The sequence below is a fragment of the Magallana gigas genome, chromosome 7 (assembly GCF_963853765.1).
Source record: "Magallana gigas chromosome 7, xbMagGiga1.1, whole genome shotgun sequence".
Taxonomy (NCBI): Eukaryota; Metazoa; Mollusca; class Bivalvia; order Ostreida; family Ostreidae; genus Magallana; species Magallana gigas.
In genome coordinates, this window is record NC_088859.1 from 51,979,376 (window position 1) to 52,006,967 (window position 27,592).

The following is a 27,592-nucleotide window of genomic DNA, read 5'->3' on the forward strand; positions in this document are numbered from 1 at the left end:
CACTGCATAATTGTTTCATCTGCGTACGAGAATGAAAATCGAACACTCAATTTTTAAGTTCACAGTTTGTGTACTCACTCAAAGAAAGATGCGCCATCTCATGGCGCCTGTGTTTACTTTTACAATAATCACGTAATGCAGGCATACACCGGCTCTGCTTCTGTAATTGTATTAGCTAATTAGACTAATTATTGATGTGGCGAACTTTGGTTTTTGTTTTTTTTGTAAGTAGAATTGATATGAAATCCGCCCACTATTTTACCTTACCTTCCCCTTTTTTACAATGATATCCTGCATTGATGCCCTTTAAAGGGCAGCTTGTCCTTGGATTTGGTTTCTAAGAGACATGACCTCTGTAAACCTTGGAGTAAAAAGCATAGATTTGGAAGTCATCCAGTATTTTTTTAAATTACAGGGCGCGCTTGATTTGTCTACACCTAACGACCTGTGTACACTTTTCTATAATCAAGTGCAAAAGTGGACACTTTACGTGTACACCGTCTACACTTTGTGCAGGGCATGTGTTGGAAATTACACTCTTATTTTCAATATGGCGGCAAAACGGTAAACTGAGAAATCTGCAGAATTTCTTTTGTCAGCACATAAAATATGCTAGAGTTGATAGCCTAATTGTAGCACATATTGCGTGTGTAAATATGAAAGTGTTCAAAGCATAAGAAAAAAATATCAAAAGCTTTGTATTTTTTATTTATATAAAAAAAACATGTTTTGTCAGCAAAAGTCAACAGATACATTGAACATGTAATTTTTCAATGCATATGAATGCACTAGCTTTCTAGTAATTTTGCCAGATTATACTTTTTCAGTTGTAAATTCACTTTAATAATTTTTTTTTGCTTGACAATAAGTTTTCTCTTTTGCTGAGCATTGTGTCTCTCCTAACATAAACTAAACAATTTTTATTGTTATACTTTCATGTTAAATACTGAAATCTGATTGGTTAAGACGCAGTTAATAATATTTATTGTTATACTTTCATGTTAAATACTGAAATCTGATTGGTTAAGACGCAGTTAATAATATTTACTATTACCCTCAGCGTTAGCAACGCACTTGGCAACGGGTAACATTAAAAAATGTTACATGCGCGAAAATTATGCGCGTACGGTTCGCTGTAGAATTCACGTTATTCCTATATAAAAGCAGTAAAATTTTCTTAAAAATTTTAAAAAAGACATTCAGTATAACAAAATAAATAGTGCCTGTTTGGGAGGATAACAGTTGAAATTGACACCCCTCGAAAACCATTGTCAACCTCCGCTTCGCGTCGGTTGACAATGGTTTTCTCGGGGTGTCAATTTCAACTGTTACCCTCCCAAACAGGCACTATTTATATAATAGCCTATTTAAAAGAAACAAACACATACTGTACTTTGCATGTACCTGAAAACTGGCAAGGTAAGCAATGGATTACAAAAATTATTTATTTTCAAAAGCTATTAAAAGAATTGTCTTAAAAACGGAACTCCTCGGCAGCTGTCACTATTTGGCGTCCATATTGAACACTACACAAAATTTCGCTTGATTATATGGTGTAAATCATCTACACCAGGTGTACAACAGTGTAGACAAATCAAGCGCACCCACAGTAAAATGGGACCCGGTCGAACCGATTATAAATACTAGAAATATATTATCTCAAGATACATTTGATCCAGTTCTGAATGGGCTTTTAAATTCCACCATGAGGTATGTGCTGTTGCTAATGTACAATACACTTTCATTCTCCAGTACCATATGCAATGAATTAAATCCTTATTATATAACGTCTTCCTTGTGATTAGTAGAGAATACATGATGTACAAATTTACTTTATTTTATTGGTTGAAATGCTGTTCGGCGCAAGGGAAATAATATTCTGATTATATAATATACCATCTTCCCAAGTCAAGGGTTTCTGATCCGCTCTGCTCTACATTATACATATATTACATGGCATCGAGGGCGACATACCAGAATATTTGCCCCGAGATGGCAGGAAAGCCCTGGAGTGGTATGTCGCCCTCGATGCCATGTAATGTATGTATAATATAACATTTTTGAATAAGTTTTCTCGTTATGTCACAAATGAGATAATTTTATTACTATGCCTTGAAAATTGCTGAATCACACCGGAAATAGTTATATTGCCCTCCCGGAAATATATTGCCCTACCGAAACTGTTACATCACCCTTGCGTGCAATCATTCTGCATATTGATTACGTCGGGTTCGAAATTTAGCTACAAGCAAACGTAAACAGTTCCTCGAAAAAAAAAAATTAATGTCATGACAGTGTCTGCTATGCAGAGAAACTTACTTTAATTATTCAATTTGAAAAATTATCTTGTTTTTAAAAGTATCTATCAACATTTTACAAGAAAATTGAATTGTAAGATATGAAGATGCATTAATATTTAAAATCTCATGTTAATAAGATTAATATAGTCTTAAAAAGATTCTTATTTTAAAAAATGTTATATAACATATATTACATGTCTTCTCGGGCGACAATATCTTCGGCATCGGGCAACATAACACTCCAGGGCTTTCCTGTCACCTCAGGGCAAATATTCTGGTGTGTCGCCCTCGAAGCCATGTAATAGGGCCTACATGTATATGTATAATATTTATGTAGTCAGTCAGTAACAAACCTAATAAATAATATTTACAGTCCACATATTTTTTGCATGTAAAGGGTGTGGAAAGCAACTGCAGCTCAATAGCTCTGCATCAGCTGAAGGCGGATCTATTTTGAATATTGTTGCCTTGGTTATTGTTTTGTATTCATACGCGCAGCTTCATTTACATTTTTATATTTTTTATCAATGACACTTTACATTTTATGATTTGAAAATGATTTATACATTAAATGATAAGAAATGAATGTAATGATTTTTACTATTGATCGACGTTCATTGATACGTCGATCCATAGAAAAATTATTGAATTCATTTTGTAAATAACACGCAAAAGATAGTGAAAGGTTAAATGATGAGTTGAACTATTACGTCACTAACGTTGAACGATGTTGGGCAAAAGTGCAACGTCACCAGCGAAAATCAAAATTCATGCTTGCGGCTGTTACATTGGCTCTTCCATTAATTTGAACTTACCCTTAGGATAATACAGTAATTTTAAGGCATAAATAAATAATCGTTAATTCATAGATCTATTCCTTGAATCATATTTATTCATTAACAAAAATGCGTTTTCTCGAAAAAGCATGTTCATATCCCGGTTCTATATCCAGTTGATCTTACAAAGTTTTATTATATTTACTAGTATCTTGAAGTAATGTAATCTACAAAGGAGCTGCATTGAAGGTTTATATTTTTATTTAATCGAATATTATATTCATTCTGATAAAGAGCACAACGTATTTTTATATTTTAGTGAATTGCGTTCAACGGCAGTAACTCTGATTTACCTTGAAATTATCTATTGTGATCAGAGTTAATCTTCTTTGCAAGTAGTATAACGTTGATATTGATCATTTTTATGATGATAACTATTTCTTCTATTACCGGGTTAACTCGCGAAACCCCGTATATCTCCGAATAAATTGAAGAACCATATCAGTGAGTTGTTTTCTTTCCTCGGGACAACCCATTATCACACTACATGTATAAACAAGTTCATGATGCTTCCGGAAAAGTTCCGGCACAAACGCAAAAGGTCGGAATTTGCAATGATAAAATAACAAAGTTTTGAAAGATTGAGATAAAAAAAGAAAAGAATGTATACACGTGCTTACATTAAGCTACTGAGTATAGTATGAACTTTTATTACACTGAGAAACAAGCGTCTGTGCTGTATTCCCGAGTATCCAAACTCCGTCACCATAAGCAGAAAACATTCCGCGTTGCTCTGTAAATTTTTGCAATCTCTTAATATAACATGAAACATTATAATTATACCCCCGCTCCGACGGAGAAGGTGGTATACTATAAATAGTTCTGTTTTACCCTTGTCTGTCTGTCTGTCTATCTGTCCGTAACAAAACTTTCTGTCATTTTTCTCGACAACAATTCATTGCAGATGCTTGACATTTGAACACGGTTTGTTTAGGCATGCCATATGGTGGGATAAATTTTTGTACAAATCGGAAGTCCTCTTCCTGTTAAATGAAGTCTTTGTTAATTGTGTATACTTGTATTCACATCAGACCGGGGGTATTACTAGTGAGGAAATATCTTGTTTATAAAAATTATTTTAAAAAATATTTGTATTACTATAATTTATATTCAAATAAGACCACTGAATACGACATTTATCACACGTGCTTATCTAATATCAATAACCAAACTCCGTCACTATACTATATGCTATGCCAAGGAATGAAGATACATTAATAATTTGGTTACGTTGCTTTCTGAACTAGCAAAGTATAATTAAACAAGAAATTCATTCAATTTTCCAGTGTCTCAGTAACTTGGGGGTCAGTCCACAATGTCGTTAGATTTATCCTAAGATATGACTAAGACTATAATTTTTTAGGATTTGTATGGATTTTAATGTTAATGAAGAGAGAGAGAGAGAGAGAGAGAAAGAGAGAGAGATATATATGAAGGGGATTATTGTTAATATATGCAATCGATTTAAAATACATGTACTACTTGTGATAAAATAGCTTCCTCGCATTTTCATGCGAGAGATTTTTCTCTATATAGCTGAACTGTGGGAATATTCATCTCTTAAATTGTTTTATTTTATTAGCAAGTAACTATTTTGATAATTCATATAGTTATTCCTTTTTTATCTAAAGTAACCAAATATTTATGTCAAATGCGTCTAAATTAATACACGTATTTCGAATTTTAAAGATGAAGAGGAAAAGGCTTGCTCAAAAATATCAAATGACGTTAATTAAGACTAAAAATGATACTGTACGTGTATGTATAAATTCTAAACACACATTTTCAAGTCTTGACCAAGTGAGAAAAACTTGAACCATCAATAAACCCCACCCCAAAAAAGGGGTTACAGCAGCTTCTTTTAACACGTTTTTTTTTCGTTTAACATGGTCCCCATATTGGAAATTTAAAAAATATTTCAATTAGTGAATTTTCTAAAACTCTTGTGCACATTCCCAAAAATATTGAAATGAGAAACTTTACGTGCGTCCTTGGCTTTTGGCATATGTTCATTGATGCAATTCCAACCCCCACCCCACCCTATCTATTCAAGATATTAAATATGTTTTTTTCTCACAAGAATTAAGGCAAATATAGTATGTTGCAATTAACTTGGAATACCCATGTAATTTCCTTAATGTATACTATACGAATGTGAAAATAGATGGATCTTCTAAGTATTTTGTGATTTTTCCAAGTATGCTTGAATTAAACTCTTCCCTGTTTTTCCTAATACAGGAACTGCTCACTAAAAATCTTAAGATATATCCACTTGAGGGCAGTGAATTTCCTGTTTTGTATTGGCGTCGTTTAGGACATGTAAAATTAAATATCAAAATCGTTAAAAAGCCAGGAAAATACTCTCTTCATATCTGTGTAAATTCTTTCTTCTTTCTTTTATATTCATATCATTCTTTACAACATTATTATACTGTAATCATCACATGCATGAATCCCTATTTGAGTCTCATTAGGCTACAGTATTAAAGTACTGTATATCTGAGTCTCTTTAGGCTACAGTATTACAGTACTGTATATCTTAGTCTCATTAGGCTACAGCACTACTATTCTGTATATCTGTGTTTCATTAGATTATAACAAAACAGTACTGTATAACTGAGTCTCATAAGGCTACCGCACTACAGTACTGTATATCTGAGTCTCATTAGGCTACAGTACTACATTATTGTATATCTGAGTCTCATTAGGCTACAGAACTACAGTTCTGTATATCTGAGTCTCATTAGGCTACAATACTACAGTACTGTTTATCTGAGTCTAATTAGGCTACAGTACTACATTTTTGTATATCTGTGTCTCATTATGCTACAGTACTACAGTACTGTATATCTGAGTCTCATTAGGCTACCGTGCTACAGTACTGTATATCCTGATTAAACGCAAAAAATTATATCCGCGTAAAATAGTCATAAGGATACCTTGGAGGTTTTAAAACCTCACTTATTTTTCTGAAGGTTATGAAATTGTAACAAAGTTTGGTGCTCGCATTTTGATTTTTTGCGATTTGATGCGAAACAGCGGAATCGCAGAATTAAATATATTCGATAAAATTAACAAATCTAAAGTATCATTAACGTTACTCATTACAGGCTTAAGAGATTAAAATACAGTATGTGATATGAATGAATATATCTGTGATCCTTAAGCCTAAATCAAAACTCATTCATATATTTAGTTCCAAATAAAATATATATTTTTCTGAAATACAAAACCTAAATTCTGTACATATGTTTCTTATTCACACAAAATTTCGAATTGATTGAAATGTATATACCTGCCTCACTCACAGCCAGGCTTATTGTAGCTTTGTTTATTTATCAATCATATCATTGTGCGTTTCTGTTGCGTTTTAAATGTGTTTAAGCTACCGTAATTGCAGACATAAGCATTATACATGTCTACCAGTGAACTGGTCTTGAGTGAAAAAAGAATTGGTTTGACAGACTTCCATGTCAAGCTTGCTATGATGTTCATTATGATACAGGACTGTGAGAATACAGCGTATCTTAAGTATTACTGATGCGCGGACCTAGAAGTTTGGGGGGGGGGTCCAATTTAAACTTTCTTTTAAATTCAAATAGTAAACGTTCTTAGATAGGCCTCAGATTCCCCCTCCTCCTGGCAAACAAAATTACAAATTATCCCTCAGTCAGTACCCCCATCCCTACTCGAAAAAAATTCTTGATCTGCGCATATAAATATGAGAACATTTCAGCCTCTTTTCTAAACATTAAATTATCGGCAAATAATTCGCATCAGTACACACAAAATTCCTTTTCAAAATTCATTCCGAAGCATTCAAACGAAAGCGTGTGTTTTGGGTTGGCAGGTTATGAAATAAAACATTTATTTTGGATTAAATTGTTATGTCTTGAAAATTAAGAAAATACTTTATTCAGTAACATTGACAATTTGTTTTTAACCGTTGTAACTTGTTGACATTTGATTGAAGATTTCTGACATCCAAAAATTTGCCAAACCATAACGAAAAAAGCAAACGAAGTGGGAACAGAAAGGCTGACAAACCGCGATATTTGACCCCCGCCCCCTACCCCCCCCCCCTCCGGTAATCACCGATAAGGTCTAACGTTACACATAATCCCTATCTCTATTTAGAATCTCGAAAACTATATCTAATACAGTATATAGAGATTGTGTGGAATAAGGCTTTAAACCCCTAACCTGACCGCGAGACCCCTCGTTACATGTATCCGAGAGCCATCTCCACTCCCATCTTCGAACGTTCGAGGGGAGCGGTGCGGACCAGAAACCCTTGGCTAGCAAAGAGCCCCCCCCCCCCCCCCAACGGAACTTCTCGGGCCTTTCCGGCAAGCTCGGAAAAACACGTGTTTTGACGAGCTAGCCGGAAATCCCGAGAAGTTGCGATTGCCCCTCCCCCCCCCCCCCCCCCCCCTGATAATTTTATTAAATGGTCGGGTTCGTTCTACAAATGAAAACCAAAATGTCGTCTGGATCTGGACTGAGCTCGAGTAAGGAGGCCCTACAATTTATGAGTACAAAAGCTGAAATGTCTCCATGTTGAAAGATTAAGAAGTAACTTCTCTACCTCAATTGAACAGTATTGTGGAAGGCTTTTTTCTCTACCACCATTGAACAGTGGAACTTTAACTGCTTTACTATAGTAACGTTATATAATACAATGCTATATCTATAATACCAATGTAGCAGTCTCATATTTTATGATTCATTTACATCTTAATTACATAAACATCATTTCATTTTGATATTTTTGTGATTTTCTGAATGCATATATATCAATTTAATTCTATAATTATTCAATTCATCTCAAAATATATTATGATATTTCTAAAATATCAAATCAGTATTTAATCATATTTATAAATCTTTTGCACTTTCCCCAATTGAATGCAATGAGTGAGATAGACTTTTTGAATAATATGTTAAAATGTATTTTTATAGTTTTAACTAAAGTCTCTTATATGTTTTGTTTAAATCAAAACTACTTTTATGATAATGTAATAGTTGCAGTTGTATATATAATTAATTACAGAAAATCTTGAGTTGTCATATTGAACTTGGTTCACCTTGTACGGGGGCTATTCCTATAGATGTATGTGTATGTGTATGGTTATACTTGGAATATCATAATGTATTAGAACCATTTTAACAAGGCGTTGGACTTTCCGTAGGACTTAGCTATCACTTCTTGCGTCAAAACATGTTAAAAATGACGCTGGATTCAAGTGAAATATGCACCGATTGCGTAGTCTTAGCTCAAAAGCCAGACAAATCGTGTTGATTTCAATGAGCTTTCACTGAGTGGGCAGCAATGAAATAGACAGGCATACGTCACATTGCAGTTTGACACAGCTACCCAAAGTCCAAGCTCCTGTTATAATGGTTCTCTTATATGCATTATATATTTATGACAATGATTTTATGTCTCAAAAGTAAATGAATGCAGATTGATATAGAGGAGATACTATGTAAAGTGTACTTTACTTGTATAAGTTATCTCCCTTTATAAAGTTAAAATATTTCAATATATATATATAAATTAACCTGTTACACCAACTACAAATCAGAGAAAAATATTTTAAATCAATATACATGTAACTCGCCAGATGTGTACTTGTCGTTTGCTACTATAAACTGTTTTAATTCTATTTGATAATGAATACTAGTATTCATGATTTTATTCGAAAAAAATTTGGAATTTTCCTTAGATTAAAAGAAACTGCTAAGTGTTCCAATTGCATGCAGATGTGTATCAGTTCACCAAGCTGACACACCTTTTGCAGGGAATCTGAGTCTGTTTAGGGTGAATTTTAGAGAACCAGCAATGTATATTGATTTTCTCTTATATGAAGTGAAAAAAGTATAGAAGTTTAATTATTTTATTTGTCAAACTTGTATAAAAGCAAATGCTCTGTTTGTTTATACAAAACCTATATTGTTACAGGTAGTAACACTTGGTGATGCTCTCTTTTGATGGAGTCCATTGATATGATTTGGAATTGAATTCAGGTGATTCACACAAGCTACCTGAGTGAGGTCATTTAGTGCACGTATTGATTGTAAGTTGTTAATCATTTTATATCTGTTGTTGATTGAAGATTCAAGACCAATAACATTATTTAGTTGACATTTTTAGCTCACCGAGACGAAGTCAGGGGGAGCTTATGCTATACCCTCGGCGTCGGCGTCGGTGTCGGCGTCGGCGTCGGCGTCCGGACCTGGTTAAAGTTTTTGTTGCAGGTCCTGTATCTAAGATATTACTTGTCCTATCTTCACCAAACTTGCTTGGATGATGCATCTGGACCTACTTATGGACTTGAAAGACTTGGATGCTGAATCTGAGTCCTAAATTTCAGATGCTGGAGGAGGTTAAGGTTGTTGGACCAGGTTAAAGTTTTTGTTGCAGGTGCCCTTTGATAGCAATATCTAAGTTACTGCAGGTCCATACTTCACCAAACTTGCATGGATGGTGTGTCTTATGATACTGATGCACCAGACAGGCTTGAGTGCTGAATCTGAGCTATAGGTTTCGGATGCTGGAGGAGGTTAAGGTTTTTGGAGCTGGTTAAAGTTTTTGTTGCAGGTGCCCTTTGATAGCAATATCTAAGTTACTGCAGGTCCGTACTTCACCAAACTTGCATGGATGGTGTGTCTTATGATACTGATGCACCAGGCAGGCTTGGGTGCTGAATCTGAGCTATAGGTTTCGGATGCTGGAGGAGGTTAAGGTTTTTAGAGCTGGTTAAAGTTTTTGTTGCAGGTGCCCTCTGATGATTATATCTTAGTTTCTGCTGGTCCGTACTTCACCAGACTTCCACAGATGGTGTGTCTTATGATACTGATGCACCAGACAGGCTTGAATGCTGAATCTGAGCCATACGTTTCGGATGCTGAAGGAGGTTAAGGTTTTTAGAGCTGGTTAAAGTGTTTGAAACAGGTGCCCTCTGATGATTATATCTTAGTTATTACTTGTCCTAACTTCACCAGACTTCCATGGATGGTGCGTCTTATGATACTGATGCACCTGACAGGTTTGAATGCTGAATCTTAGCCATAGGTTTCAGATGCTGGATATGGTTAAGTTTTTTGGAACAGGTCACATGTTTAATAGATAATAGTACTTTTTCAAACTTGCATAGTTGATTAAACTGTAGTATGAATGAATCACAGAGGAAGCTTCAGATGCAGAGCTTGATCTCCAATATCAAGGATGCTAAAAAATATATCTTAGTTGTTACAGGTCCTAACTTCACCAAACTTGAATGGATGGTGTGTCTTATGATACAGATCCACCTGACAGGCATGATTGTTGAATCTGACCCATAGGTTGCAGATGCTGGAGCAGGTTAAGGTTTTAATTTCTAGTGCCCTCTGATGATGATATCTTAGTTATTACTGGTCTGAACTTCACCAAACTTGCATGGAGATGCGTCTTATGTATACCTATGCACCTGACATGCTTGAATGCTGAATCTGAGCCATAGGTTTCGGATGCTGGATGAGGTTTAGTTTTTTTGGAACAGGTCACATGTTTTATAGATGATAGCTTGCATAGTTGATTTAACTATATTATTAATGAAACGCAGAGGTTGCTTCAGATGCAGAGCCTGATCTCCATTATCAAGGATGCTAAAGAAATCTCCTACCTCACTCAAACCTGCTCGATAGATAGATGTGTTTGTTGATAAATGATATAACATGATTCCTATGATATAGTATTGTATGGTATGAAACGATATTGTTTAATATGATACAATATAATATCATATGTAATATTATAAAAAGTTATATGATACGATATGATATTGTACAATTTTTTTTTGATATTTTATGTAATTATATTGTATCATGATATCGTTATGTATAGTAATGTATATTATGATACAATATTGTATAATATTATATTGTATTATTAATTTATTTTCTAATCACATGATACTATTACATCAGATATTGCAAAATATAATATTGTATATTGATACTATATTGTATATGCTATAATATTGTTTCATACGATTTTGCATAATATGATATTAGTTTCTGTAATAGAGAATTATATCACATGAAATTGTATAATATGATACTGTTATATTATATAATATCATATCATACGATATTGTATAATATGATATTGGTTTATAATATGATATTTATCACATCACATGAAATTGTATTGTATGATATTATAAAATATATTATTGTATCATATGATACCATATGTATAATATAATATTGTATTAAATAATGTTTTACTTTATCACATAAAATTGTTTCATTTGATATGATACAATGTTGTATCAAATTATATTGTATCATATGATACAATATCATATTATGTATCAAAAATGATACAGTATCATACAATATCATACTATATTATGCAATATAATATCATATGTTTCAATGTTATGATGTATTATGTAATATGATATTGTAATATAATACTATATTATATTGTTTTATATATTATGATATTGTATTATTTGATCAAATACAATAAGGTATAACACAATACAATGTCATATCATACGTTACAATATCATATCTCATCATTGTTTATTATGGTATTTTATTGTATTATATGATATATGTTGTAAATATGATAGGATGCAATATTTAATTTAAGTTTATATTATTGTATTGATTAACATATAAACATATGATTATCATACAATTTTTTAACAGATGATATACGATATTTTGTCAAAACAGAATCCATGAATATCCAAGATCATAAAGTATGATTTTCATTTAATATGATAAAGATGGTCTCATAAAGGTGAAATCTCATAAGGGTGATGTCTCGTCTCGGTGAGCTTTGTAATCTGTGATTACCTATGTTTTTTATATTTCCAAGATCCTATCTACATAAATTTCATTTTCTAAAATTGTTTAGGAAGATATCCACTTGTAAGAGAATTACATGTTGGTATATTGCTTTATCTTTGCTGGTTTGTTTGTTACAGTATTGAACAAGAAGGTTATATAGCCTCCTTATGTAATGTTGATTCAATATAGGACCAAAAGTGGGATGCAGAATTCAATTTTCATTGGAATTTACAGGTAAGAATCTTTTCAGGTGATAAAGCAATGAATACTTCGTGTATATTTTGTTACTCTCAAAACCATAGAGATTTACAGATCACTGGGCTCTAATACTATTAACTAAGAATATATTTAGGTCAAAAGATGTATTTTGCATCTTTTTTACTTGACTTGATCGAGTCATGAATTGCCAGAAATTTTCCATCTGTATATAATAAAGATATAGAAACCTAAAGCCAGACATTCATCAAGTTATTAACAATATTTTAAGATACCACATCAGTTACAATTTAAACTTACGTCTATTCTCATTTTATGACCTTGAAGCCTGTTGTCCATTGACTCTGTGACAGTGTCTTGTCTCCTCCAGACCACTGCAGTCATTTTTAACCAAATCTAATTTAAACTAGACTTGTTTAATCACTCCACTATTATATATTATATATCGGATCTCATGATTTGAGATGCAAGGTATATGATTTTTATCCAACGACTTGTGTGTTTTCTATCAAACACACAAGTCGTTGGATAAAAATCATAAACCATTGCAAATCATGAAAGATTCTTTTTTTTCACATGTTTTACCACACGGTAAACCTCAATCTTTTGTTAAACCTCAATCTTTCTGTAAACATTATAATTGTGAGCTGCACAACACATTCACTATATGTACAAGACGTCATCAACTTTACGAATGGAAAAAAGTTCCTTGAAGATTAACAAAAAACATTTCATTTTCTGGTATATTTTTATTAATTCATAAAAATCTGAAACACATCAAATGCTGCACATTATGACTCAATGCGTTTTCAACTGAATTATTTTGTTATTTTTCCTTTCTACGTTAATAATCTGTCTAAAGCTACGTAATGTTTAATTATGACGTCATGTGGCGTAAGAACACACAGTGGAATATCAAAAATATATTCCATGAGTGATATCCACCGTATATTAAGATAAATATGTGATAAATACAAGATCTACATGTAACAACATCCTTTGTGTATGAATAAAAATGAAAAGTTTAGTTAATAAGATATATTTACATTCTACTGTGTTTTTCCATTAAATTCTGTGATATTTAAATGCCTCTAAATGCAACAACTAATCACTGCTATGAATTTACATGTAATTTACAATAAGTAGGTCTCAAACAGTGATTTCTATGTTATCGGTTAAAAAATATAAATCATAAATGTTATCAAAACACCCTGTTAAGCGGATTAGTACGTTTTTGACGTTGGTGCATTGTGACGTGTCTTGTGACATGCAAACCAGGCTATCCAAATTAACTAAATATTTCTATCCAATCAAATGCCGCGTTACAACCAGAATAATGCGCTAACATGCATTATTCAATTTGTCTGTTCACCTGACGGCAGTTATTGACATGACGACATCAAATATAAATCATTCAATGCTCTATTAAGCTTCTATATTCATATCATGTATATCTGTAAAAGAATAACAGTAATATAATGTTCATTTTTAGCAGCCCATTTTTTAAGCCCGTATCATAGTCTTTTGACGCAAAAACCAAATCCGTAATTTCTTAAATTATAAATAAATTAGAGGTATAATTATGAAAGTACATGAACTAAAGTTTTAGCTAATTTAACTATCTAACTTTAACTGAGTAACTAAGTTTTAAAATTAAAGCTCGGGTTAGCAATGAGGCTTATGGGCCTCTTCTGCAATTACTCTCTTTTTCATATCTTGCACTATTTTCAGACACTTCAGGACACAAATAAAATCAAATTATCCCGTGAAACTGATGGAATTCAGAAATTCTACAAGGTAAGATAATCATTAATCTTCCAGGTAAGATAATCATTAATCTTCCAGGTAAGATAATCTAATAACATGTAAAACTCTGTAACATGGTTTATTATTATTGTCTTGTTTTATTTATTTGACAGCAAAGTGATATTCAGTGTAACATACAATAATTTTTTTTATTAATCATTCAACATGAAATACAATTATTAATGAGAATAGAAGTACAATTTGTATATAAGTAATGTTTGTTTACATGGTACATGTAAATGCAATCAGTCTCTTAACATTAAAATAAATACAGTTTGTTTATATAAAGTACATTGCTATTTCTCTTGTCATCTGAATCTATTGAAGGATGAAGTGAAGAATTCAGTAGAACTTTCTGAAGGGTCAAGAGGTCAACTGACGGCTTGTCACATGGAGCATATAACCTGGTATGTATGACAGACAGTAAGTCATGATTTGGAATGATCTCATCTCAATGTAAATATGATAATATATTTTAATGTTAAAATGTTCTCTTGGATAAAGTTGGTTGGGACATGATGTAATCTTGTGAGAATTCATTCAGACTTCACAGGATTTAATCATGTGACCAACAAGTTTATATCCCATAGAACTATTTAACATTTTTATTCTTTCTTAAATAATAAGAAATAAACAATATTATATACATGCAATATAATTATACACAATATACATAAGAGTATGTTTACACACACACACAATACATGTACATATAAAATATACCTGTAATTTGTGCACAATCCACAGAAATGTTCCTCTATAGTATTTATACAGAGCCTGTTTAAGTGTTGTATTCACACATACATGTAGTTTGTATTTCATCTATCAATATGTAAACAATTCATATCAATGTAACACCCACAGTTTGTTTATATATGTAGATATACACACAGTTTGTTTATATATGTAGATATACACACAGTTTGTTTATATATGTAGATATACACACAGTTTGTTTATATATGTAGATATACACACAGTTTGTTTATATATGTAGATATACACACAGACTGTTTATATATGTAGATATACACACAGTTTGTTTATATATGTAGATATACACACAGTTTGTTTATATATGTAGATATACACACAGTTTGTTTATATATGTAGATATACACACAGTTTGTTTATATATGTAGATATACACACAGTTTGTTTATATATGTAGATATACACACAGACTGTTTATATATGTAGATATACACACAGTTTGTTTATATATGTAGATATACACACAGTTTGTTTATATATGTAGATATACACACAGTTTGTTTACATGTAATACTGGATTTTCTTCACTTTACCTGTGAACCACTCACCCACAAAGAGGTTGTCTCTGGTGTCCACACATAGACCCGATGGATACTGTAAATGACAGTTGTCAATGTAGCGGAGGAACTGTCCGTCCTGATCCAGGATGTGGATACGGTCGTTGTTACGGTCTACTGTCAGGATCCGACCCTGGCTGTCTGTTGTGATGTCGCCTGGACTAAATGATCCCTCGGTAGTAGAGGGAGGACCAGTGTAGGTAAACCGGAGTTTCCCGGCCTGATTGACCACCACTACTGCACGGGCTCCACTGTCTGACACACAGATATCTAGGTTCCTGTTCTCACTGATGTATTTAGTGTATCTACCAGATAAATAGAGAGGATGTCCTTTGTCATCGTACTGAATACTTTGTTTCTCTGTGGAGCCAGAGTAACACACAACTTTTGTTTGTTTATCATCATCACTGACCATGACAACCAGGAGGTCACCAGAGGAGGTACTACAGACATAGAGAGGTCTCCACCCCCGTAGTCTGATCACTGTCTTTATCTTTTTATTCTTCACTATGTTCACAGTTCTATCAACTACATCAGTATAAACTAGATCCCCACTCCTTGTCACTGCTATGTTGCATGGAAGGTTCCCTGACTTGGTTTGGACTGACTTCCTTAGTTTTCCCTTTAGGTTGTACAGTCTCATCTTGTTGTCCTCACCACTCGTCCATAGTTCTTCATCACTCAGACAGGACACACTGGGTAATCTATTAGAGTCTCCATACTCGGTGTTTATCTCCGTGATGATCCGTGGTACATCAATGAGCGGTCTGTCCGGGGGAGAGGACTCAGCGCCGGGGGAATCCATGGTGTAGACTTGTTCTTCTGTTTTGATAGATGATGCTGACAGAGAACCACACTGTTGATAGAGCTGTTCTTTGTTGATCTTCTGAGGGGTAAAACTTGGTAAGGACACGGTGAGTTTAGGAGGCAATCTTCTAAATTCAGCAATCCTGGATTTGTAGGCAGAGACACGGCTGACATCATTGGAGTCCACTAACTTCTTCAGTTCAGTAATGGTCTGTGTGATTTCATCAATGGTGCGTGTGATTTCATCTTCATGTTTGTCGAGGACGGCCAGGTGTTTGGTGTCCATTTCATTGAGATCAGATTTCAGTTCGTGGATCATGGTGTCTATTTCTCTGTGCAAGGCTTCTCCATGTTTGTCTATTGCTGATGTCAATTTCTGGCTGTTTTTATTCAGAGCAGCTTTCTGAACTGGGATATTAGAGGCAATCTGTTGATATTTAGGAGAAATGGATTTCTCTAACTCTTGCATTTCTCTCTGTAAAAGTTCTTTTTTGCTTTCAATATGTAAAACAATGTCAACTGGTTTATGTCCTAAATGTAATTCTCCAGAAATACAGAGTGTGCAAATAGGAATGTCACATTGTTCACAGTGAAGTTCACATTGTTTTGTGGAATGTTTAGAACACTTAGGGTAATTTGGAGTAGATCCCCGCTGTTCAAATGGCAGCACTTTGTGTTCTTTGGATTGATCGGAGAGATGTTCCCCCACACAGGCTTTACACAGATGTATGTGACAAATGTCACAGTACATAGGGGGTCCCGGGGTCTCACAGAGACGACACCGTAACACATCCTGGGCCCAACGCTCGTCCATGGTCAGGCAATGAACTTGCACGGATTCTGAAAAAAATTAATTCTTGTATTTTATTTACATATGTTCCCGCTTGTACAGATTTTGTATCCAAGATATAAATTTTGTGTTTATGTGTGAAACTGTCCTCTTTCAGTTCATTTTTTTGTAGTTGTATAAAATTCATTTACATGCACATACATGTATCTAAAATATCGTATGATTTACATATATGTTCAACCATCTAACCTTTAATGACTTTTAATAAGGTATTATATAAAAATGTGTTGTTGAAAAACGTTGGAAAATACAGACAGCATGCAGCAACATTTAGATCTCAAAACTGTACAAACCTTCAACTTCTATCATGGCGACTCGGGGTAATATATACTCTTCCTGGTTAGGTGACCTCTTTAGGATCACGTGATTGTTGTCTGCCTCATGAATTGCTAAAAACGTCATATATGTATATTTACATTATCCAGTGTCTTTGTCTGTGATAACACTACGTATCGATTTTGTACTATATAACCCATAATACAAATGACGCCAAATCGAGGCGCCAGCTTGGTTTGTTTATTTACATTTTTATATTTAATCGTACGATGGCTTAAAATTATATAAATATAAGTAATAAGGAATCATTCTTTGAATATTATGAGGTGATAATTTCGGTCGGGGCGTGATCAAATCTATCATAAGGCCCTTCGGGCTTTATTGGATTTGATCACGCCCCGACCGAAATTATCACCTCACAATACTCAAAGAATGATTGCTTACTCCTTATGTAAATTTAAGATTATCCGCATCTTCGCTAGCCAAGTGAACCTTTGTGAGAAGCGGTGCGGATCAGAAAAGCTTGGATCATTGACCTTTATTTCTTTTAAATTATTCACAGTTATTTTAGGTACAGTCAAGTTCAATAATTTGTTCTAATTTTTGTAGACTGATCATTAGTTTTCCCTCGTTGGAGTACAAGACATCTTCATCATATTCAAGACTAGGCTTCAGTGGATCATATCTGTACGCCAAATGTGAATTTAAAAATTAAATAAAACTTCTTTTTAAGAAGATAAAGTTAAAAAGGCACACTATATTTTTTGGTGTAATTTACTAAGGCACGTAGCATAAACAGGAGGGACCCCCAATTTCTTGCAGCAAACAATTTTCTTTAAATTACAAAGACAAAAATCTTTTCTGAACTACCCCCCCCCCTTTTTTCGGAGCTGGTAAGAAATCTTAAATTTAACTAAGAAAATTAATCTTAAATTACCACCACCCGTGCGGATTAGGATTTTGAAAATAGACGTCGTTCCCCCCCCCCTTTTTTTTCTTTTTGCTTGTCAAGATAACAGATAAGTCTGCGCCCCCCTCCCATCACCACTTTCAAAAAAGATGCTTCATCCCAGCAACCAGATGTATTTTTAACTGTTGTGATTTGACGCTACATGATAAAGAACTTTTCATATTTTAGTCACTTTTTTAAATTGCGTACAAAATGAATTTTATATTTGCAATGTTCTTTTTTAGGTATAATTTTGCACCTTAATGAAGAAACTTGGACAGAAATCCTACCCCATGGACACCGAAAAATGACCTTTATCTAAACAGCGTGTTCAATAAGAATGTTTTGGGTGTTTATGGACAGTAGGGAAATAGTGTAAATACAACATACATTTTGGATGAGACACGGATTGATTGTGAAGAGTTTTCAATTTGTATCAACACTGGTGACCATATAAATGAATAAAAAAATTTGCTGCAGAATTGTGTTTATACAAAATGTATTTGCTTTTCTCGTAGTTTTTTAATTTTGAAGGTGGTGTTGTTTTGGACAGCCTAAAAAGATGTGTACAAATCTGTTGGTTTGCGTAATGACGCGGTTTCACCGATTGCAGTCTTAGCTGAAAATCCAGACAAATCTTGTTGATTTCAAAGAGCCTTGACTGAGTGGCTGACAATGAAATAGACAGGCCTCCGTCACATTGGTGTTTAACACAACTACCGAAAGTCCAACTGTTATTAAAGGTCTTACGATGATGTTCTGTAACCATGCTGTCAGTCCTTGATGGGCCGCCTACTGTTAAACACAAGGACAACATGGTGTTATCTCTGAAAACTCAGATAAAACTAGCCTATATTGATATGCCATCTTGTCCAAGCAGAACAGAGGGTGTTGAAAAAAATATACCATAACCGTCTCACCCCACCTCACATAAACGTACACACATCACAACAGGATATACATGTATTGAATACCATATATACAGGTGTGTATATATTATTTTAATTGTACACACAACACAATAGGGTATATTGAATATTTTAAGAGACAGAAAAAGTAACCAACGAAAAAACCTAAGATCAGAGTAAAGAGATAAAACATACTTTCAGAATGTTGAAATTACACGCTCTATTTGAAATATTATAGATAAGAATTGAAGAAAAAAAGAGGTATGTTATAGTAACCGTTTTTAATTTTACAATATTTGAGAATAAACCGTATTGACAAAATTCTTATTAATGTCACTAATAACAAGACTTTATAAATAAACCAGCTGAGATGTGTTATAGAAACATCAAGCACATGTTCGTTGTATGGATCTCAATATCAATGCTACTCACACAATATAGAAACGTACAAAGAGGAATAACTCTTAGTGTAATTTGATCAACAGAATTTTTTTGCGAAGGTCATGCACTTTCAAGGTATCACACCGGTAATTGTTTTCACTAAAAATCAGTTGTATTCCTCATGACAAAATATTCGGAGGAAATGTTATTTGTTACCTATCTCATCAGCTAACACCATAAAAAGGGCAAGCGATACGGCATTTTCTCAAAATATCTAGCTCCAAACAGGTCTACCCTCAAAACCACGTGTTTTCCATTTGTATGTAAACAGACTGCACACTTCCCAGGAAGCTGCTGCATGTGCCCTGAAATAAGTAGTCCCTGTGAAAAAAGATCATCACTTAACAAAATACATGAAATATCCTACTCAGCGGTACAAAAAAATTTATAACTGATTAAAGGAAAATGTAAAAATGCAGTCAAGGAAAAAAATAATTCTGAAGTATATATGGAACTACAATTGAATTGGCCGATTACCAGTGTGATACCTTTATTCGTCTTTATAAGCTTGTGACTGAGAGAGAGAGAGAGAGTTGATTTTAGGACAGCAAATTTTTTTAAATATCAAACAAGACATACAAGTAAAAGACATAACTATCAAACGCATTCCATTGTCGACCCAATCTGATTAAATCAAAGCAGTTCCTTTATTGATAATTATTTTTGTTGCAGCATCAGTTTTCTTCTTGTAATTTTTTTGTGTGAAAAAATCAAATGATTTTGAAATTGTACAATTTTTTGTAAAGTGAAAAGACGACAGTACAGCTGCTTCAGCCTGACTAAAAATGTGTTTTTATGTTCCTGCGTGCGGATGAATCGTCCCCGATAAACCAAGTACTGTTGGATTATCCCAGACCGTCTATTTTTTTAAGTCATTTGATAGAATTAAGCTAGAATTAATTTATATCCTTGAGGTATATTACAGCGAGTCAGTTTTTTTCCTTTAAATTCCTTGAATTAATTCAAATTCTACGAAGAGTTCGTAGAAATGATATGGAACAATGGTTTCCTTTTTTCAAAGTTTTCAAACATCTTAAAACAGTTTAAAGTTTTAATGGCATCATGATTAGCTTTCGCCAACACCAATCTAAAGTGTACACATTACGGAATTTTCTTTGATAAAACTCGCACCCATTATATTGTCTTCAGTTTAAAGTACATCGCTGATATAGAACACAATTTTGAAATGGAGCAAATACCGGGAAAAGTTAAAATAACAATAATCACTTCAGACTATTTCACCAGGAGAATGACCGAGAAATCTTTTGTTGTAATTCAAATACTTTATATATTGTTGATAATTTTGATGATAGAATGACTTCCATACAACGGAATCATACATACATACAAAATGGACGGCGGATTTCAACGTCCTTTGCTATAGACTCTTGGGAACTTTGGCTGAATTGATAAAAAGTCAATCTCACACATGTATAAACAGTTACTGCTCGATCAAATTAAATAACCCCACATTTTCCCACCTAATTGAAAAAGGCATCAAGATAGCAATGTTGACTGATGTGGGACTCAGTCGAATATAAACAAAACCGGCCATTCATCGCAACGGACGAAAGGTAAAGCAATCGCACGTGTACAGACCACATGAAGGAAGATTTAACCACACAGGTACTATAATACATGTACATATGTACCTGTTAACAGGTACTCGTACAGAGAATTAAACTAGTACAAAGGTTCACGTCAACAGGCACCCACACACGTGTACTATAATACACAGGTGCCTGTCAGCGGGTATACTCGTACTAAGGAACTAGTACATGGGAAACCGTCAAAACGTATACCGGTACTAAGTACTCATCAACGGGTACTCAAACACAGGTACTATAGTACACAAGTACTACAGTACACAGATGTCCGTCAACAGGTACTTATACAAAGTTACCGATCTAAAGTTGTCCTTTACATTTCACATGCACTCTTTTATAGTCAATCATCAACATGTAGTTGTACTCATGTATAATTGTAATTATAAATCAAGGGGTATATGTACACAGGTATTTGTGCAGTTATATATCACAAAGGAACTGAACACGGGTGTCCATGCATAGATACACATCAAGAGGTTATTGAATACGGGAGACCGTGCATAATTACGCAGCAAGAAGTTACTAAACAATAAAAACGATATATTGACACATTAAGTTATTGAACATGGAGGGCCGTGTATAATTACGCAGCAAGAAGTTACTGAACAATGGAACTGTGTATATTGACACATTAAGTTACTGAACACAGAAGACCGTGTATAATTACGCAGCAAGAAGTTACAGAACATTGGAACCGTGTATATTGACACATTGAGTTACTGAGCACGAAAGACCGTGTATAATTTCGCAGCAAGAAGTTACTGAACAATGGAACCGTGTATATTGACACATTGAGTTACTGAGCACGAAAGACCGTGTATAATTACGCAGCAAGAAGTTACTGAACAATGGAACTGTGTATATTGACACATTGAGTTACTGAGCACGAAAGACCGTGTATAATTACGCAGCAAGAAGTTACTGAACAATGGAACTGTGTATATTGACACATTGAGTTACTGAGCACGAAAGACCGTGTATAATTACGCAGCAAGAAATCAGCTCTGACAAGTCGACAGCGCATGTTATTGTCCGGTGTACGAATTGTAAGATTGTCCGTACTCTCCTAGGATATTAATGGTTTGTTTGTCTTTCTTATCTACAAAAATAAACTCACAGTGTGAATTTTAAGGAATAAAGGATTTCAATACATCAAGAATCCAAACAAGTGAACTTTAAAGTGTGCGAGAAAGAAAATTGTTTAAATTCTAAGTTGAACACTAATCCCTAAACAAAAAAATTGCTGGTCAAACACTTGGATGTTGTGTTTAACCACACAATGCACGCGATGAGATGTTCCCTTTGTTTATAAGTGGTTTTACTTTTAAAACATATTTATGTGGTTTACTGAGAACACTGGATGTTTCGATGTGTACTAAAGCCCAGACCAAACACTACACCGTGTTTCCGTCTTTGGCAGTATGTCAACCATGCTGTTTTACGAGATTCTCATTGAGAATTCCTCCATTGCCAGAAACTCGCAGTCGATAGATCGAAGGCAAAGAAATCATTCCATATCAAGGAGAAATTTAATGACAATCATATCGGAAATACTCCAACAATGAAAGGCCCGTGTGATATTTGTATTTGAATTTAATTTCTATAAGCACAGTTGAAAAGCCAGAAAGATTGGCGGGTAATCGCGTATATTTGTCATTGCAGACAAATACGTGTCGCTCCCACTGCGGAGTGGGCTCACTCATGGAGGACAAATGAAGTCGCTTCCTTTCTGCACGACTCGAGGAATTGGTTAAGTCAATATTGGATTAGTTTCCGTATTTGTGTTTCATTTAAAGTTTCACTCTCATGTTTCCTTCACGAGTAAAATAAACATTAAAAACTGTCTCGTTAGCTACAATTAGTATATCCTTAAATCCATTCATATCTCATATCTATCATAAAACAAGGCGCCATTAGTTTTCCAAAGCTCCGGTTATAGTAGAAGGCATAATTACAATAATAACAAAATCTTTATCTACGGTATATTGCTAATGTTAAGATTTATGGCTTTAATTTGTTTTGGTCAATAGGTGGCGTTTTTGATGATCTACCGTCTCCGGAAATTCCTTCGTCATCATGGACCGCTACGTGAGGCACGGTCTTCCCATAATGCATTGTCCTACTAATACGTCCGTGACTTTCCGTTGTGGACTTCGTCGGTTTTGTCGTTTGTGTATCACCGGAAGCAGCTTGTTGCTTTTTGGACGAAACGCCACTACTTCCGATGGACTCGCTGCTTGACCCCAGTGACCCGTCCAGTGACGTACTGGATTGCTTCCCCTTGTCCTGCGGCGTCTGGACACTGGACTGTTTGCGCTGCTTCTGTTGCTGGGACTGTTTTCGCTGTTTATCCGCCGCCTTCTTTTTCCCGCTACCACACCGCTTCCCTTTCTTTCCGCGCTCTCCGTCCTCCATGTCTTCGTTGGGTACCGGGGAACCACTTCGTCGAGAGAGGGGAATTCCCCGGGGACGTATTTAGCGGCGTCTCTGTAGAAGGGAGAGCACTGGTACTCATAGTGGACGTACAGTTTCTTGAACTCGACTCTCCAGCTGAAGCCCGGCCCTTCACTGGACACCGACACGGGTCGTCTCACGTAACAAGACTTGGGTCTGTTTGTCTGTCGGTTCCCCACATGTGTACCATTGCTAACGATCGCACCGGGAACAGTCAAATTGTAAAGATATTCAGGATTATTCCTAAAGTCTGACAAACTAGCACAACGTATAATTTAGTTAAAGCCCTTTTCATTCGGCAACTTTTTCTTGTTGGCACAAGCACAATCCCGCACAAAAATGGATCCCTGTGCGTGCGAGTTATAAACTTGGCGTCGAGCTAACACTGGATTATTTTATATACAGAATTAATTTTACTACATTGTCCTTATGTAGGAAATTAACAAGCATCTTTAAAATATTGATATATATGAACTTTCCAGGGTGGCACAGGCCCTGGTCCAACCTCTCGATCGTTGCATGTATCCCTACTTCTATACCATACAAATATACTTTGTGTTGACCAATTCACATTGAAAGGTTTGTAGGTCACAGCCCATTTTGGAATAAACTGATTTACTTTGACACTGATAATAAAAGTTTCATTAAATGTGGTCGATTCAAGCAGGTCTACTAGCTGAATATCTACAACTATTAGGTAACAGATCACCAATTCAATTTTATACACATTAAAGTGATTAAAACATGTTTAATGTCACTGACGGAATACTTTATCGACGACATGAATCAGTTAAGGTATCACCAAGGAGTGCTGATGAAAAGTTCATGTGAATTCTGCTCCAAGTCTGTGACTAATAAAACAGTGAAATGTCTTCTTCTTTTTTTACCACCATTATTTACTGTTACAGTGTGATCCCTATCTTTAGACTGAACAAGAAGAAAATTATGATGCTTTAATTTTTAATTAAAAAGTAAATGCTGCTAGAAGAATGAAACTAATTATTATTATTTTTGTACTATAATCTGAAACATGAAAATAGTGGAATGTATTATTTTCTCTGTAAAAAACAAATCTAAGTTAAAGTGGAATTTGCATATACACGTAAGGACCACAGAAAGTAGAGATGGGTCTAACTGTTAATGGCTTAGCACATTCATGATTTTTTATTTGCCAAGTATAAAAACGAGTGCTCTCTTTATCTATTTTAAAAAACCCATATTGTTACAGGACGGAACACTTGGTGATGCTCTCTTTGATGAAATCCATATTTTTCTCATATAAGCAGTTAATACATTCCCATGAAGTGCCTATAAAAAGTTAGAAACCGGATATTGTTGCTGACACCGCGTCGACCTATACAGAAAACAGATGTGTAGCTATAGATTAGACGGCCTCGGTTTGGGTTCGTTTTGTCCGTTGTCCGTCGTCTGGTGTCCATACTGTTGTCTCTCTGTTGTGGAGCTCTCTGTGTCCCATGATTTTATTCTGTATATTGTAGGGTACAAGTTTTAATTGTTTAGGTTTTATCATTAATTCAGGTTTTGATGGCGTGTCGTCTTATACCGATATTATTGTCTATACATTAACTATTCTTAATATCATTATTACGTACTATCATTTTTATTTTTACTACTATTATAATTATTATTATTATTAGTGCTTACTGTAAAAAAAAAAACCAAGGATACCAAGGATATCTGAAAATTGATCCAGAACTTTCTGACATGCATGAATTTAATTTAGAATAGAAAATGTATTTTCATTCAATACCTTTTTAATGTAGAGTAGGGGCATATACATACAAACTGTATGATTAGGCCCCTGTTATACGGTATAGTATACATAACTATTTGTATATATTCTTGTTATTTTTTTTATACCAAGGAACTATTCGTATTTGTTATTTGTCTTTGTCAGACACAATGTGTACAGAACTATCCGTGTGCTCTGTTTTATATGAATGTATTATGAAGTCTATGACACCCGATCACGATAAATAGAATTACCTTGTTTCAGAAAAACACTGCATAATTGTTTCATCTGCGTACGAGAATGAAAATCGAACACTCACTGTGATCAAACTCACAGTTTGTGTACTCACTCAAAGAAAGATGCGCCATCTAATGGCGCCTGTGTTTACTTTTACAATAAACAAATGGGACCCGGTCGAATCGATTATAAATACTAGAAATATATTATCTCAAGATACATTTGATCCAGTTCTGAATGGGCTTTTAAATTCCACCATGAGGTATATGCTGTTGCTAATGTACAATACACTTTCATTCTCCAGTACCATATGCAATGAATTAAATCCTTATTATATAACGTCTTCCTTGTGATTAGTAGAGAATACATGATGTACAAATTTACTTTATTTTATTGGTTGAAATGCTGTTCGGCGCAAGGGAAATAATATTCTGATTATATAATATACCATCTTCCCAAGTCAAGGGTTTCTGATCCGCTCTGCTCTACATTATACATATATTACATGGCATCGAGGGCGACATACCAGAATATTTGCCCCGAGGTGGCAGGAAAGCCCTGGAGTAGTATGTCGCCCTCGATGCCATGTAATATATGTATAATATAACATTTTTGAATAAGTTTTCTCGTTATGTCACAAATGAGATATTTTTATTACTATTCCTTGAAAATTGCCGAATCACACCGGAAATAGTTATATTGCCCTCCCGGAAATATATTGCCCTACCGAAACTGTTACATCACCCTTGCGTGCAATCATTCTGCATATTAATTACATCGGGTTCAAAATTTAGCTACAAGCAAACGTAAACAGTTCCTCGAAAATAAAAAAATTAATGTCATGACATTGTCTGCTATGCAGAGAAACTTACTTAAATAATTCAATTTGAAAAATTATCTTGTTTTTGAAAGCATCTATCAACATTTTACAAGAAAATTGATTTGTAAGATATGAAGATGCATTAATATTTAAAATCTCATGTTAATAAGATTAATATATTCTTAAAAAGATTCTTATTTTAAAAAATGTTAAATAACATATATTACATGTCTTCTCGGGCGACAATATCTTCGGCATCGGGCAACATAATATTCCAGGGCTTTCCTGTCACCTCAGGGCAAATATTCTGTCGCCCTCGAAGCCATGTAATAGGGCCTACATGTATATGTATAATATTTATGTAGTCAGTCAGTAACAAACCTATAATAAATAATATTTACAGTCTACATATTTTTTGCATGTAAAGGGTGTGGAAAGCAACTGCAGCTCAATAGCTCTGCATCAGCTGAAGGCGCATCTATTTTGAATATTGTTGCCTTGGTTATTGTTTTGTATTCATACGCGCAGCTTCATTTACATTTTTATATTTTTTATCAATGACACTTTACATTTTATGATTTGAAAATGATTTATACATTAAATGATAAGAAATGAATGTAATGATTTTTACTATTGATCGACGTTCTTTGATACGTCGATCCATAGAAAAATTATTGAATTCATTTTGTAAATAACACGCAAAAGATAGTGAAAGGTTAAATGATGAGTTGAACTATTACGTCACTAACGTTGAACGATGTTGGGCAAAAGTGCAACGTCACCAGCGAAAATCAAAATTCATGCTTGCGGCTGTTAAATTGGCTCTTCCATTAATTTGAACTTACCCTAAGGATAATACAGTAATTTTAAGGCATAAATAAATAATCGTTAATTCATAGATCTATTCCTTGAATCATATTTATTCATTAACAAAAATGCGTTTTCTCGAAAAAGCATGTTCATATCCCGGTTCTATATCCAGTTGATCACACAAAGTTTTATTATATTTACTAGTATCTTGAAGTAATGTAATCTACAAAGGAGCTACATTGAAGGTTTATATTTTTATTTAATCGAATATTATATTCATTCTGATAAAGAGCACAACGTATTTTTATATTTTAGTGAATTGCGTTCAACGGCAGTAACTC

The 27,592-nt window shown here is 34.2% G+C and overlaps 1 protein-coding gene and 1 long non-coding RNA gene across 5 annotated transcripts; one reads left to right on the top strand and one right to left on the bottom strand.

Moving 5' to 3' along the window:
* The first annotated feature begins 7,611 nt into the window (after positions 1–7,611).
* On the top strand, positions 7,612–18,510 carry LOC117684960 (uncharacterized). 4 transcript variants are annotated; one of them, XR_010707445.1, is made up of 8 exons: positions 7,618–7,711; positions 8,866–8,983; positions 9,102–9,216; positions 12,124–12,220; positions 13,934–13,999; positions 14,336–14,415; positions 17,882–17,959; positions 18,467–18,510. It is a non-coding gene; the product is annotated as an uncharacterized lncRNA (long non-coding RNA). The 4 variants fall into 4 exon arrangements; XR_010707442.1 differs by lacking the exon at positions 17,882–17,959 and having other exon boundaries at positions 7,624–7,711; XR_010707443.1 differs by lacking the exon at positions 17,882–17,959 and having other exon boundaries at positions 7,625–7,711; positions 8,866–8,960.
* Positions 15,200–17,439, bottom strand: LOC117684948 (tripartite motif-containing protein 3). The gene is made up of 2 exons (XM_034459100.2): positions 17,290–17,439; positions 15,200–16,986 (listed from the first exon to the last, which is right to left on the bottom strand). Exons 1-2 carry the CDS (start codon positions 17,396–17,398, stop codon positions 15,284–15,286), a joined length of 1,812 nt encoding a protein of 603 aa, XP_034314991.2. The 5' UTR covers positions 17,399–17,439; the 3' UTR covers positions 15,200–15,283.
* Positions 18,511–27,592: the final 9,082 nt, after the last annotated feature.

Bases quoted from the DNA above. Each gene is read 5' to 3' on its own strand.
- LOC117684948 (XM_034459100.2), bottom strand. From the start codon at position 17,398: ATGACGTTTTTAGCAATTCATGAGGCAGACAACAATCACGTGATCCTA. The intron at 16,987-17,289 runs GTTTGTACAGTT...AATTTTTTTCAG, and splicing joins CGCCATGATAGAAGTTGAAG to AATCCGTGCAAGTTCATTGC.